The sequence below is a fragment of the Pholis gunnellus genome (assembly GCF_910591455.1).
Source record: "Pholis gunnellus genome assembly, chromosome: 12".
In the NCBI taxonomy this organism is placed as follows: domain Eukaryota; kingdom Metazoa; phylum Chordata; class Actinopteri; order Perciformes; family Pholidae; genus Pholis; species Pholis gunnellus.
In genome coordinates this window covers 24,111,199-24,126,255 of record NC_136539.1, presented here as the reverse complement: position 1 = coordinate 24,126,255, position 15,057 = coordinate 24,111,199, and the positions used below count along the sequence as shown (strand labels likewise).

General features: G+C 41.2%; 1 protein-coding gene across 1 annotated transcript in view; it reads left to right on the top strand.

Moving 5' to 3' along the window:
- ints6 (integrator complex subunit 6) overlaps positions 1-14,951 on the top strand; it is a gene marked incomplete at its 5' end in the record, with an annotated part of 15,931 nt that extends 980 nt beyond the window's left edge. Inside the window, 15 exons of the mRNA XM_079170320.1 lie at positions 2,877-2,966; positions 3,476-3,659; positions 4,905-5,030; positions 5,130-5,281; positions 5,467-5,619; positions 6,677-6,809; positions 7,753-7,847; positions 7,936-8,046; positions 9,057-9,269; positions 9,995-10,121; positions 10,523-10,665; positions 10,748-10,931; positions 11,127-11,555; positions 12,175-12,268; positions 13,981-14,951. Of these exons, the coding sequence (XP_079026446.1) occupies positions 2,877-2,966; positions 3,476-3,659; positions 4,905-5,030; positions 5,130-5,281; positions 5,467-5,619; positions 6,677-6,809; positions 7,753-7,847; positions 7,936-8,046; positions 9,057-9,269; positions 9,995-10,121; positions 10,523-10,665; positions 10,748-10,931; positions 11,127-11,555; positions 12,175-12,268; positions 13,981-14,077 (2,331 nt within the window). The 3' untranslated portion in view covers positions 14,078-14,951. The remainder of the gene's footprint in view (positions 1-2,876; positions 2,967-3,475; positions 3,660-4,904; positions 5,031-5,129; positions 5,282-5,466; positions 5,620-6,676; positions 6,810-7,752; positions 7,848-7,935; positions 8,047-9,056; positions 9,270-9,994; positions 10,122-10,522; positions 10,666-10,747; positions 10,932-11,126; positions 11,556-12,174; positions 12,269-13,980) is intronic.
- Between the last annotated feature and the right edge of the window lie 106 nt (positions 14,952-15,057).

Sequence of the window (15,057 nt, the reverse complement as noted above, 5' to 3'; positions counted from 1 at the left end):
TATTATAAATACTATATATTTATATTTAATGTTATACATATATATAATTACTATATATTTATATTTAATGTTATACATATATTATAATTACTATATATATATATATATTTAATGTTATACATATATTATAAATACTATATATTTATATTTAATGTTATACATATATTATAAATACTATATATTTATATTTAATGTTATACATATATTATAATTACTATATATATTTAATGTTATACATATATATAATTACTATATATTTATATTTAATGTTATACATATATTATAAATACTATTTATATATATTTAATGTTATACATATATTATAAATACTATATATTTATATTTAATGTTATACATATATTATAATTACTATATATATATTTAATGTTATACATATATTATAAATACTCTATATTTATATTTAATGTTATACATATATTATAAATACTATATATTTATATTTAATGTTATACATATATTATAAATACTATATATATATATTTAATGTTATACATATATTATAAATACTATATATTTAATGTTATACATATATTATAAATACTATATATTTAATGTTATACATATATTATAAATAGTATATATTTATATTTAATGTTATACATATATTATAAATACTATATATTTATATTTAATGTTATACATATATTATAATTACTATATATTTATATTTAATGTTATACATATATTATAAATACTATATATTTATATTTAATGTTATACATATATTATAAATACTATATATTTATATTTAATGTTATACATATATTATAAATACTATATATTTAGTTCTGTTTGTTTATATAATGAGACATTTGCTCCTGAATTTAAAGATAATAAGTTTATTTGTTTATCACAAAGTAATAATAAACACTAATGTTTGAATCAGCAGACGTTGTAAAATAAAGTGAAAGTTAAGATTGTGTGTAGAGCTGCAACAACGAATCGATAAAATCGATAATGATCGATTATTAAAAGAGTTGGCAACGAATTTCATTAACGATTCGTTGTGTCGGCGATTATTACGCCGCTCAATAAGTGGCGGAGATGTTTGAGTGAATAACGGAACAGGACTCCGGTTCTGTAGCTGACGCTGACCGTATAAACGTTGCCATGACAACACCGGAAGTTGATTTACGCGATTTCTATTATTTTCGTGTCATTCGTGCCGCCGGTATCGAATGAACACAAATAGTCCCCGGCGATCACGTTTGGTGTGAACACACCTCTTCACCGCGTTTGGTGCAAGGTGTGTGAACCAAAGGTGTGTGAACACCAAACGCGCTGAACGCAAAACACAAATAGTCGCCGGTTCATCCGCATGCATCGCGCTGGACGCGCCGGAGAGGGGGCGTGGCTTATCGGCCTGAAAGCCGTTCAACTCTCCGTGATATCTGGGACTTCCACAACACGTACTGAGCAGAAATAGAGGTGATTTTTCTACGGTTGATGGCGGACAGTTGAACGGCTTTCAGGCCGATAAGCCACGCCCCCTCTCCGGCGCGTCCAGCGCGATTCACCGCGTTTAACACAAATACCGGAGGTTAGTTGATGAACGCGATTCGCACCGCGTTCATGGCGTTTGGTGTTCACACACCTTTAGAGGGACGAGTGGCGTTCAGCCTCACGAGATTGAGCAACAACAGGTCTGTGATGCTCTTAGACGTCCGGGGCTGCAGCGCCACACTGATGGATCAGCGCGTGGGTAAACCCGCTGAACCCCACTCCTGATATTAGTCCACTTATTGTTTTAAATCATGACTTTAACAGCTCAGGGATGTTCAACCTGTTTGTGCACTTTGTGAAGATGTGTTGCTCTGTGAATGTGCACTGAGGCTCTGTTTGTGATTAAAGGGTTGGAAATCAATGCTTTTATGTTTTTTTTATCCGATTCATTGATTAATCGAACAAATAATCGACAGATTAATCGATTATTAAAATAATCGTTAGTTGCAGCCCTAATTGAGAATAAACCTGAAGATTACTTTGACATGTTATCGTCATTTTAAATGAAAGATATTAACGTTTGCTCACCAGTAGGTCGAGAAAATACATTTATTTACATTTATTTTATTATTTTGTTTAAGTCTGTCGATTTTTATTAAAATCACCTAAAGTTACATCACATAATGCCTCATTTGCATATTTAAACATGACATTTCAGTAACTCCTCCTCTTAGTGTGAGTGATGAAGTGGTGAAGCTTCATGGTGAATCTATGAGTTCATGTGTTAACTCTTCACCTGTAGAGTCTCTAAATGTCTGTAATGAACTAAACGTCTCTTTAAAGGACGTTTTCTCTCAATGAGTTTGTTCTCAGACTCTGATGATAAATCTCCTTCAGCAGCTCTTACACACACCAAACTCTACACGTTCACTCCTCTCTATGTGCTGAAGGTTCACACAGAGGTTAGTTCACGAGACGAGGAGTGTAACGTCTAAACACCTTCAACTAACCTCCACTATGAAGAGGAAGAGGAGGGATTATCTCATCTTCATCAACTACTTTATTACCTTCATACAAACCCTGTAAAGAAAGAAGTCAAGTATTCGATGTGTTATAAAGAATATCCTGTGAACTAACTGACTGATCAATATTTACTATAATGTAGATGTTTAACACTTCCTGTTTCTAAAGAACTCAGAGTGAGCGTGAACGTTCTTTGTGTTTTTATCAGTGAATCTTTGTGACGTCACGTCTGAAAAGCTCTGATTTCTTCTCTACTGCGACCATAAACTAAGCTTTAAAACAGTATCTATATAAAGTCACATTATCTTGTTACTTACTGCTAAATCTTCATTCTAATGCACATTGCTTGTATTTTATATGAATTAAAGTCTTATTTTCTCTCTTCACAGGGAAGGAATCCCTTCTTCCTCGAACCCGCCATCATCATCACCATCACAGACGGGAACAAGCTGACCAGCGGGGGAGGAGTCCAGGACGAGGTACCTTCACCAAACCTCTGAACCCACAATCACAGACAACGTTCTGTTAATAGTTATGATCAGAATAATCTGTAGTTTATCTGTGATCTCTACAAACGCTCCATAAAAACGGAGATGTAACCTCTCAGAACTCAGGAGCTGCTGCTGCCTCCGTCTGTTAGTGTGTCTGTTGTTGAGACTTCAGTGAGTCGAACACTTTAAAACACTAAAGTTACACAAACACACAACGGATGGAGGCAGCAGCGTACAGCGTATTGACTGTATATGACTCCAGCTAACGGAGCTAAACACAAAGCAGTGTTCTATGGGCGTGACCTGTAGTTTAATAGTACATGTAATAAAGTACTTTTACCTCCGTAGAAGTACTTTTACCTCAGTAGTTGTACTTTTTGTTTCACTTTAAATCAACTAGTTATCATTAAAAGTAGAGCGACCTCGTCCTCTGTTTGTCTGACGCTTCATTTAGTCGTTTACCTCTTCGTCCTCTTCGTCCTCTTCGTCCTGTCCAGCTCCACCTCCCTCTGACCACGCCTCTGCCGGGCAGCGAGCTGACTAAGGAGCCGTTCCGCTGGGACCAGCGTCTGTTCGCTCTTGTGCTGCGAATCGCCGGCAACGCCTCGGTGGAGCCAGAGCCGCTCGGGGGGGTCCCACCGGACGACTCTCCCATCACCCCCATGTGTGAGGTCACCGGAGGTACGTGGACCGAGAACAAGATGGAGTTCAAATGGTCCTCGCTCGGTAGCAGAGAGTTTTAAAACATGCTAACGGAGTAGTTTTGGTGATTTATTGTTTTAAATAAAACATGCGTGTCCATCTTGCTGGTGGGTTTTTGGGGTTTAAGATGAACACAGAGAGCAGATCACAGCTCAGTGGTGATGAACACGTCAGGACTCGGCCTTTAGAAACCAGCCAGTGAACGGGTGCACAAACGAGGTCACTAGAGTTAAAGCTGGAGACAGGAAGTGACTCACCATCACCTGATACTCTGAAGCTTCAGAGCTACGTTTAATGCAAATGTCCCTCTTTGCATGCCGCTAACATCTGAGAGTAAAGGTCTGATACATCTCTACAGAGATTCTAAGATAGAGAGCACTGGTATGTGCAGTCTGCAGGGTTCTAAACTAAGAGTGCTCGACATTCAATGATGCTTTTACATATTTATTAGTTTTAAACCATTTTACAGACGTGATTACTTCACGGTGTTCGCTGGAGACGTTCAAAATGTCATCTTGCTGTGTTGTTGATGCCAGAATCGATCAAGAAACAGGAGAAATGTATAGCTTTAGATTAGCCTTTATGCTAACCTCCTCAGCTGTCACAGCTGCTGATATGCTTATATATATATATATATATATATATATATATATATATTAATTACATTATATAATAATAATTACTGTAGCATGAAGGCATGGTGGGATTAGCAAGCTAACTAGCAGACTGCTACCTACTTAGCTAGCATGCTAATTCCACCATGCCTTCATGCTACAGGTTACAGATGAGGACTAGCCAAGATAAGCTTATAAAGTGATACATTTTAATGATGTATTATAATGTTCTTAGAGCTTGTTAGGAAGTTAAACATCATAGTTCATCTCTAATATCTGTTTCATATTCATCAACATCTTCAAACTACTGGATTTATTCTAGTTCATCACCAAAACTACATTTTACAGACTACATGTGAACACATCATGATGATGTTATGATGTAGCTTCAGCCAGTACTCATGTTCACTGAGCAGAGCCTGAAGGCATCATGATGTCACTGAAGTGAACCTCGTTGGTTAGCCGTTAGCGGTGCTGCTAACGTTACTAGCTCTCCTCTGATTGGTTGTTTACAATGAAACATGATCAGAGATCAGAGACTAGAAACATGTTCTACTGAGTCAGTGAAACTTTATTTCTGTGTCTAATAACGTGTGTCCGTGTGTTGCAGGACGTTCTTACAGCGTTTTCTCTCAGCGGATGTTGAATCAGTGTCTGGAGTCTCTGGTGCAGAAGATCCAGAGTGGAGTGGTGATCAACTTTGAGAAGACTGGACCTGATCCTCCTCCTCTAGAGGGTGAGAGACTCCTGCCTTGATGCCTCTGTTCAGACCTCCACCTTCATCTCTGTTGTGTTTCATACCTCACAAACGCCTTCTTGTCTCCCGTCCGTCCAGACGCTCCGGCCGAGGCGCTGAAGGCCGGTCCGCAGACTTGGCACTGTTGTCACAAGCTGATCTATGTACGACCCAACCCCAAAACCGGGGTCCCCATCGGTCACTGGCCGATCCCAGAGGCCTTCTGGCCGGACCAGAATTCCCCCACGCTGGTAAGAAAATGGTTTGATCCTGCACCTTTGGATAATACCGTTTAAATGGTTTATACGTCTAGAAACCGTTATTTACATTGTACTAAATGGATCCAACATTAAATATGATGCATGATGATTTTTACAGAATGTAACTGAGATGTTATTATGGACTATAACAGTGTTTACCTGTGCCCCCCCCCCAGCCCCCCCGCTCAGCCCACCCACACGTCCGGTTCTCCTGTCTGGACGCCGAGCCGATGGTCATCGACAAGGTTCCCTTTGACAAGTACGAGCTGGAGCCGTCGCCTCTCACGCAGTACATTCTGGAGAGGAAGTCACCGCACATCTGCTGGCAGGTAAAGACCCGCCTCCAAACGCATACATCTATCAGGTCTCTAACCTTTGAACCTGGTGGTTCTATAGGTATTTCATTCTGAGAAGTTCCACAACATCTGTGGTGAGTTGATGGAGAGACTTGGATTTTGGTCGTCGCCATGTTTTTTTAACAGCCAGTGAACAGGAAGTGACCATATATGGACTGAGGAGGAGTGACGTAGAGACCTGTCAATCACTGTGTAGCCCCGCCCCTAAAGCATCCCCTGCTTTATGGTCTGTTTGACTCTAAATGGATCATCATTTACTAAATGAACATCATGCTGTGTTGAAGAAGACTTGAAACTAGAGATTGAGACCATAAACTCATGTTTACAATGTTTACTGAGGTAATAAATCAAGAGAGAAGTAGAGTCATTTTCTCATAGACTTCTATACAACCAGAGGAGTCGCCCCCTGGTGGACACTAGAGAGAATGCAGCTTTAACACGTGAAGCTTTGGCTTCACTTAAAGAACCGGAGGTTTGTCTCCTGATTAAATCAAAACAAATGTTTGTCCCTAAAAGTGTCCCGTCTAGTCCCGCCCTACTCTCCTGTGATTGGCTGTTACTGTCTACTATCACTGTCCTATAATCCAGCAATCACAACACTGTGACAAGAGTCTATGGTGTGGATGAAGTTGTTACATTTCACCTCTTTTGCGGTTGGCTAGTTAGCGAGCTAATTCCACCGTGCTTTAATGCTACGCTGGTTAAAAAGATGAACGCTCACGGGAGAAGTGCGGCTCTGCCAGAAAGCCTCTTCAGCATGGAGCTTTAGGTTCAGGGATCTTTCCTCCACTGAATTCAGATCAAACTTTACAGTTTTCTGCCCCGCTAGTGATCAACTAATAGGAATGTTTTCCCTCCATTGTTTGTTTCTTGCTGTACGTCCATTATTACAGTAATAAATGCACATTCCCACTTTAGCCAGAGTTTAGCTGAACATCATGTTTTAAAGTGCAGAGCAGCTAATAGACGGTTAATAAACGTTCTGCGTGTCGTGTGTTTGTGTTTGCGTTCATCTCTGTCTCTGTTTCAGGTGTTTGTGTGTAACAGTGCCAAATACAGCGACCTGGGTCAACCCTTCGGCTACCTGAAGGCCAGCACGGCTCTGAACTGTGTCAACCTGTTTGTGATGCCGTACAACTACCCCGTCCTGCTGCCTCTGCTGGGTAAGACCAACAGATCCAGGTGTGACCGTCACCGTGTGGGAAGGACCTCAAATCTCTTCTTTATTGTGTTTACTGACGTATAATAATGAGCTTAGAGCTCGTGTTAGAAGTTAAACATCATAGTTCATCTCTAATATCTGTTTCATATTCATAAACATCTTCAAACTACTGGATTTATTCTAGTTCATCACCAAAACTACATTTTACAGACTACATGAGAACACATCATGATAACGTTATAATGTAGCTTCAGCCAGTACTCATGTTCACTGAGCAGAGCCTGAAGGCATCATGATGTCACTGAAGTGAACCTCCGTTGGTTAGCCGTTAGCGGTGCTGCTAACGTTACTAGCTCTCCTCTGATTGGTTGTTTACAATGAAACATGATCAGAGATCAGAGACTAGAAACACAAGTTCTACTGAGTCAGTGAAACTTTATTTACACTCTGATGGTTAACGTTAAACTTTATTTACACTGTGATGGTTAACGTTAAACTTTATTTACACTTTGATGGTTAACGTTAAACTTTATTTACACTGTGGTGGTTAACGTTAAACTTTATTTACACTGTGATGGTTAACGTTAAACTTTATTTACACTGTGGTGGTTAACGTTAAACTTTATTTACACTCTGATGGTTAACGTTAAACTTTATTTACACTGTGATGGTTAACGTTAAACTTTATTTACACTGTGGTGGTTAACGTTAAAACTTTATTTACACTCTGATGGTTAACGTTAAACTTTATTTACACTGTGATGGTTAACGTTAAACTTTATTTACACTGTGATGGTTAACGTTAAACTTTATTTACACTGTGATGGTTAACGTTAGACTGTCATTAATCCGTTACACCACTAATCTGTAGAGAAGTACTTTGAGTTCATGTTATGCTTCATAACGTATCTAAACTGCACGTTTCATTGTTTTTGTTCTTGCAGACGACTTGATCAAAGTGCACAAGTTCAAGCCGACCATCAAATGGCGTCAGTCCTTTGAGAACTACCTGAAGACGATGCCTCCGTATTACATCGGGGTCAGACTTCCTGTCTTTATGTTTTAAATGTCTTCATCCATCGATGCAGGAAAGCGCTGATCTTTACTTCCTGTTCTTCTGTCCACAGTCGCTGAGGAAGGCGCTGAGGATCATGGGAGCACCAAACCTGCTGGCCGACAACATGGAGTACGGCCTGAGCTACAGCGTGGTGTCCTACCTGAAGAAGCTCAGCCAACAGGTGAGCAGCTGCTCACACGAAAGACTAAATATTTAAAATAGACTACGACTACAAGGGTTTTACTTGTAATAAGTTCAGAACTCTCTCAATGGAACAAGTAACAATGTAATATTCATGCTTTCTGCATATAATTAGTAGTTTTATGAAGTGTTGTGTGTCATAATGAGCCAATTCAGAATATTTATTAACTAAAAACACGTCTCTGTATCTCACAGAAATGTTCCTCGTGAGGTGATTCTGTCTCATAGGTTATGGGATGTTTTAGTCTGTGAGCTCCTGTGGTCGTGTGTTTAGTTGTTACTGAGTGCTCCCTCACTGCTACGTGGTTTAATAGCTCAGTGACGCCTGAGATTCATCATCTGTTTAATTAAGCTGCTAGTCGAGGCTGGAAAGGGTCACGTGATGGAGCGCTGACCAATCAGGGAGTAGAAGAGACGTAGACGTGTGGGCGTAGCCTCTCAGTGAAGACGAGATGGGGAAGTCCTGAAGTGTTGAGTCAAGTCACAGAATAGTGTTTCCTGATTGGATCCGTTCTGCTTCAGCTTTACTGGTTTAATGTTCTCAGAACACTGGAGGCAGCAGAAGCAACTATTGCGTAATCAAGACGTCTTATTCTAGCTGGTCTCATTCTATCGTTCTGTGACTTTATGCTCACCTGTGATTACGTCACAATAAAAGTCAGTTCAATGCTTTTAATGTGAAGCTGCAGCAGCAGGAAATACTTAATACTGCAAATATTCTCTCAATCGCCATTTTGTTACTTAACATTTATTTAAATGAGAATCTTCCAGATTATGACTTTACTTTGAAAGTTTATTTCTTAGAGGAGATTATATTTAATTTTTGCAAAAAATATGTATAAAATAAAGCAAATTAAAGTAGAGAAAAAGTGACCAACTTCTGTTTTTTGGTGCCAGGAATTCCATTTCTGTCTGTTTTCATTCAGTTTGTACATAAACAGACTGTAACTGTGTTCTACAGTCGCATTAAGGATTTCCTCTCTTTTGCAGTCAAAGATGGAGTACGACCGGTTGATCGCTCTGATCGGTAAGAAGCAGCCGCCGGAGGCCGGCATCAAGGTGCGATGGCGAGGAGGAGGCGGCGTGTCTCTGGCCCAGCGGAGAGACTTCCTCCAGAGGCTGCAGAGTCTCTCTGGAGACGCTCCTCCGCTGGAGCTCAACCCCAAAGAGTTCACGGGCTTCCAGCTGGCGCTGCTCAACAAGGTGACACCGGGGTTATTGTTGGTATTCATGTTCCCGGGTTCAGAGATATAATGTGAAATAAGTTGAGCGTAATGATGGAGGAGGGCGGGTCCAACAACCGGAGGTGTTTCAGCAGCACAACTTTGATTTATCTGTCATGTGACTTATTTAAACCATCTTTATTAAACCTTCTTTATTAAACCTCAGTATTTAAACCATCTTTATTAAACCTCAGTATTTAAACCATCTTTATTAAACCTTCTTTATTAAACCTCAGTATTTAAACCATCTTTATTAAACCTTCTTTATTAAACCTCAGTATTTAAACCATCTTTATTAAACCTTCTTATTAAACCTCAGTATTTAAACCATCTTTATTAAACTTAACTAAGTATATTAACTACTTTTATTAAACCTAACAACTTGGTTTTGTTGCACAAACTTAAGTTGTTTCCTTTGAAGACGAAAGTTTATTTTAAAAACACCGACACGTGTCGCTGGACTTTCGTAGGAAAACGCACTAAAAATGAGAAGTAGCTTTTCGTCGGATATCATAAGAACTGTTCTGAAGATCTGTCGTCTACAGTCCTGATAACTCACATGAGCTGCATCCACTTCATCACCAAGCCTCCTGAGGTTGTTACGAGGTGTTTTATGTGGTTTGTGTGGGTGGAAAACGAGCTTCTCTCCTGGCCCGCTCCGACCTGTCACCTGGTTTATATTTGATATGTTTCTGTCGCCATCAGGATCTGAAGCCTCAGAGCTTCAGGAACCCGTACGACATCCCACGAAGCCACCTGCTGGACCAGCTGAGCCGGATGAGGAGGAACCTGCTCATCACGGGCGTCTGTGGACTCAGAGGGCAGGACTCCGGTCAGTTCAGCACCCTAACCCTAAGATATCTACAGAAGTTAGCATGCTAACCAGCTAGCCTCAGTCTGTCCTGTAGTACCACCTTTAACCTGAGGAGGCGGCAGAGAGTCACTGCAGCGTCCAGTTAATCCAACATGAGAGGACCAGGAAGTAGAGTCAATAATAATAATAATGCCTCCATTGATCGTATGTTTACTGGATTAAATCTAAAATGGAACAGCACCCTAAAACGACCTTCAGGAGGCAGACCTTCAGTTAGCCGTTAGCTCTCATTTAGCCAGTGCAAAGTTCTCTCTCTGCTGTTTAGTAGCTGGCTCTGCTGCCCCCTACTGGTTCGGAGCAGGTCTGGCACCTTGTTGTTAACACAAAGCATGTAAACTCGTCTCCTGTCTCCGGTCCAGACCAGCTCCACAGCGTCCCGATAGCCCAGATGGGGAACTACCAGGACTTCCTGAAAGCTGCTCCTCAGCCTCTCCGAGACGCCGACCCCGAGCAGCCCAAACGTCTGCACACGTTCGGAAACCCGTTCAAGCTCGACAAGAAGGTAACGCCCGGCGTACCCTGGTCCTCTTCTTCACCGTGGAACCAGGACCACCGTTATTTATTAACCCTTCCTTCTCTCTCAGGGCATGATGATCGACGAGGCGGACGAGTTCGTGACGGGTCCTCAGAACAAAGGGAAGAGACCCGGAGACAGCAGCAACATGACGGGGGGGGGGCCCAAGAGGAGGCGCTGCATGTCTCCTCTGCTCCGTCTGGGACGGGCCTACACCCCCCCGGTCACGCCGCCCGCCAGCCCCCGACCAACAGGTAGAGACACACACACACACACACACACACACACACACACACACACACACACACACACACACACACACACACACACACACCTGACCAACTATAAAGACTGTGTGTGTTTAAATCAGTCTTCAGGGTGGTGAAGATACTTTTATTCCAACTTGTCTCATCGCGTCCTGAAAAGTCTTTAAATCTCTGACCCTGCAGACGTGGACCTGACTGACGGAGCACCTGAACCAGACCTGATCCTGAACCACCTGACCCAGAACCACTACAGCTCAGACGGGGGCTCAGACTCAGAGGGGGAGCTTTCCTCGCCCGCCGACGACCAGGAGGACCAGGACGACCTGGAGGACCAGGACGACCAGGAGGACCAGGACGACGCCGAGGACCTCCAGCACGGTGAGGAAGAAGAGGAAGAGGAAGATATGGACGAGGACGACGGGGGTCCACGGTTGGGCGAGCCGGCGGCGGCGGACAGCGAGGAGGACGGAGCGGAGCTGGTGCTGCTGGACGAGCAGCCTCCTCGATACCTTTCTCCTTCAGCGCTGAAGAAACACATCCACATGGAGACGACGAAGGTCAACAACGAGCTCAGGACGCTCATCAACAAGGAGATCAGGAAGCCCGGCAGACGTACGTCAGACCGGAACCAGAACCAGGACTTTATCTGGTCTACAGGAGACTTAAAGTCTGAATATTAGTTTAACACGAACATGTTATTACAGTAATAACTAGAGGTCATTACGCACTTTGTTTTAGTAGTTATGGTGTTTTTATCTTCACATTAACAGTTTTACTGAAGTATAATAATGAGCTTATAGCTCGTGTTAGAAGTTAAACATCATAGTTCATCTCTAATATCTTTCATATTCATCAACATCTTCAAACTACTGGATTTATTCAAGTTTATCACCAAAACTACATTTTACAGACTACATGTGAACACATCATGATAACGTTATAATGTAGCTTCAGCCAGTACTCATGTTCACTGAGCAGAGCCTGAAGGCATCATGATGTCACTGAACCTCGTTGGTTAGCCGTTAGCGGTGCTGCTAACGTTGCTAGCTCAGAGATTAAAGAATAGTCTGAGATTCTAAAGTCAAACATTTGCAAGAAAAGAACTCAGACACACACAGTCCATGCAGAGACGTGAGTAGACCTTCATGAACTGAATGATAAATACTAACCTACGACGAGACAAACTAAACCAGTGTTTGACTGGAAGAATAAATGTTTGTTTCTGTTCCAGACTACGAGAAGATCTTCCTCCTCCTGAAGCAGATCCAGGGCACTCTGGATACCCGACTCATCTTCCTCCAGAACATCATCAAAGAGGCGGCCAGGTACAGATGTTCTACCTCTTTCTACAGATGTTCTACCTCTTTCTACAGATGTTCTACCTCTTTCTACAGATGTTCTACCTCTTTCTACAGATGTTCTACCTCTTTCTACAGATGTTCTACCTCTTTCTACAGATGTTCTACCTCTTTCTACAGATGTTCTACCTCTTTCTACAGATGTTCTACCTGTCTCAGCTAACGCGGCCTCGTCCCCGTCTTCAGCTAAATGTTTCATTTTTAACCCTCTGAAAACTCTCCGGCGGGATTGAAAAGTCTTTTTTAAACGGTGACCAAAACGTCTTGGTCTGTGTCACGATACCATCTATACGATACATCTATAGGTTCTTTTAATGAAAATGTACAAATAGGTTTTTGATACACTATTGTCAAAAATATGTTGCGATAGTCGGCTGTGTCGATATTTTTGCACAGCCCTAAAAACTACACTGTAAAAAAACGTAATTATCGTCAGATTTTCCTCTTTCCAACTGTCCTTGAACACATCATCTGTGAGCATCAAAGAAACCAAAACGAAGCTTAAAATCATGTTTTATTCTTCACGTTCTCATTTAAAATCTCTCCACTAATAAAGCGTTCACTTTAACCACATTGTGTAAAGACTAGTGCTGCGCAACGATTAACATTTTAATCACGATTAATCTCATGATTTTAATCTTTAAACACATCAGGTTCTTTTTAACAGCAGGATTCTCTTCACACAGCAGCAGTTATAACACAGTTATAATGATTCTGATCATAGATATTCAGCCGGTGTTCACAACTTTATCTTCATGTGTGTCAGAGATGAATTTAAATATACATCTTGAGACCTGCAAACTTATCTACGTCATGTTTTATGTTTGTTAAACTCTCAGTAGTGATAACTAAATGATGTGATTATTATACATATTACAAACTAAACACTTTAAAAACTCTAAAAAAATTATTTAAATGAATCATTAATTTTTATCTTTTGTTGGTATGTTGGTCAGACGCTATGCTACGCTGATTAGCGTAATATGTGTGGTGTTTGTTATAAATGTACGTTGGTACATAGAGGGTGATGAGAAGCTGTACATGGAGGGACTTAGGACCCAGGGGAACGTAGGGGAAGGAAACAGGAAGAGACGGAAGAGACGCCACACAAACAGCTGTTCACCGCTCGCTGCTGGTTCTTGTGTTAAAAATGTTGCTTAATAATAAAAAAAACTGCGTTAACGTGCGCTAAAATAATTGTCGGCATTAATTAATTAATGCGTTAACGCGATAATAACGCGTTAACTTTCCCAGCACTAATAAAAACATTAAAGTGTGAGCTCCTCAGTGAAACTATGACGTCATGATTGATTCATCTGAGACCAGCAATCATGTGACCACAAACCAGAGACACTGGACGTTGTATAAACGTAAATAGCTCAATATTTATACTACGTAGAGCCCCCACACACACACACACACACACACACACACACACACACACACACACACACACACACACACACACACACACACATTAACACTTGTGGATTTATAGATTCTACTGTTTTCCAATTTTTGTAAAATAAATGATCAAAGAAATGTAACTTTGTGTTTAATGATTGATGACATCATAACTGTGTTCTACTTCTACTCATCGTGGCTCTGTTTCTATAGAGCAGCAGGACTTTTATTTTGAAGGGAACATCTAAATTTAGTTTTCATCGTTTGTTCTTCAGGTTCAAGAAGCGCGTTCTCATCGAGCAGCTGGAGAACTTCCTGGAGGAGATCCACAACAGATCCATCAACATGAACCACGTGGTGGACTCGCTCTGAGACCGGCTCGCCTCGGGAACCGGACTCACAGGTAGTGGACTTCCTGTCTGTGGTTCACACACAGTTGTGAAGGATGATGAGGAGGAGGAGGAGGAAGAGGAGGTTTGTGTTCTCAGATCTTTGGACTCGTTCCTCCCGACTTTCCTCCGAGGAGGCGGAGCCTCTGAGGGACGCGTTCAGGGTCAGTCGGGTTTCCTACACTCCACTACGTGAAGCGCTCCGCGGCTCCTGAAGGAGTTCAGCTCTGAAGATGAACTTTCAGAACGATAATAAATAAATAATAATAAACGTTTTGTGATCTTTGGGTCAAACAAACAGCTCAGGAACTCTCAGCTTCACACTCAGCAATAAAGTTCTACTTTTACCTTCATCCCAGAATCCAGAGTTCAGGACCGATGTCCTCGTGTCCCGAAGTGTCCCGACTCATCCCAGCATGTTGGGACGTGTCCCAAAACGCCACATGTCCCAAAGTGTCCCATCGTGTCACAACGCGTCCCGGCGTGCTGCCAAATACCCTCCGCCCCCCCGCCATGAATCTCAGACCTCACGTGACGTGAATGCACTTGTGTACATTTGAGAATGTGTATTTAATGTAATTTAAAAAGCTTTTTTTGTGTTAAATCTTCTCAAATCTACACAGAATGTGAACGAAGGTGAAGCGTGTCTGATTCTAACCTGCCATACTTTGTCTGCGTGTGTGAAGAGGCGGCTACCAAAAGAGTATTTTGAATACACTGTAAAGATGTAAATAACCCGAGAGTACTTATTTAAAGAATGTTCACAGGAAAACGGCCTTTTTGTAAGTATTTCCATGAATAAAGTTTCTATTTTACACTGTGAAGGGCCGTGTAAATAAAGTGTTGTGTAAAGACGAGACTCTGTTTGATTGACACAATAATACACAATAATACACCAGTACTATATACTCTATAGTACTACTTTAGAGTATATAGTAGTATATACTCTATACCAATAAAGGA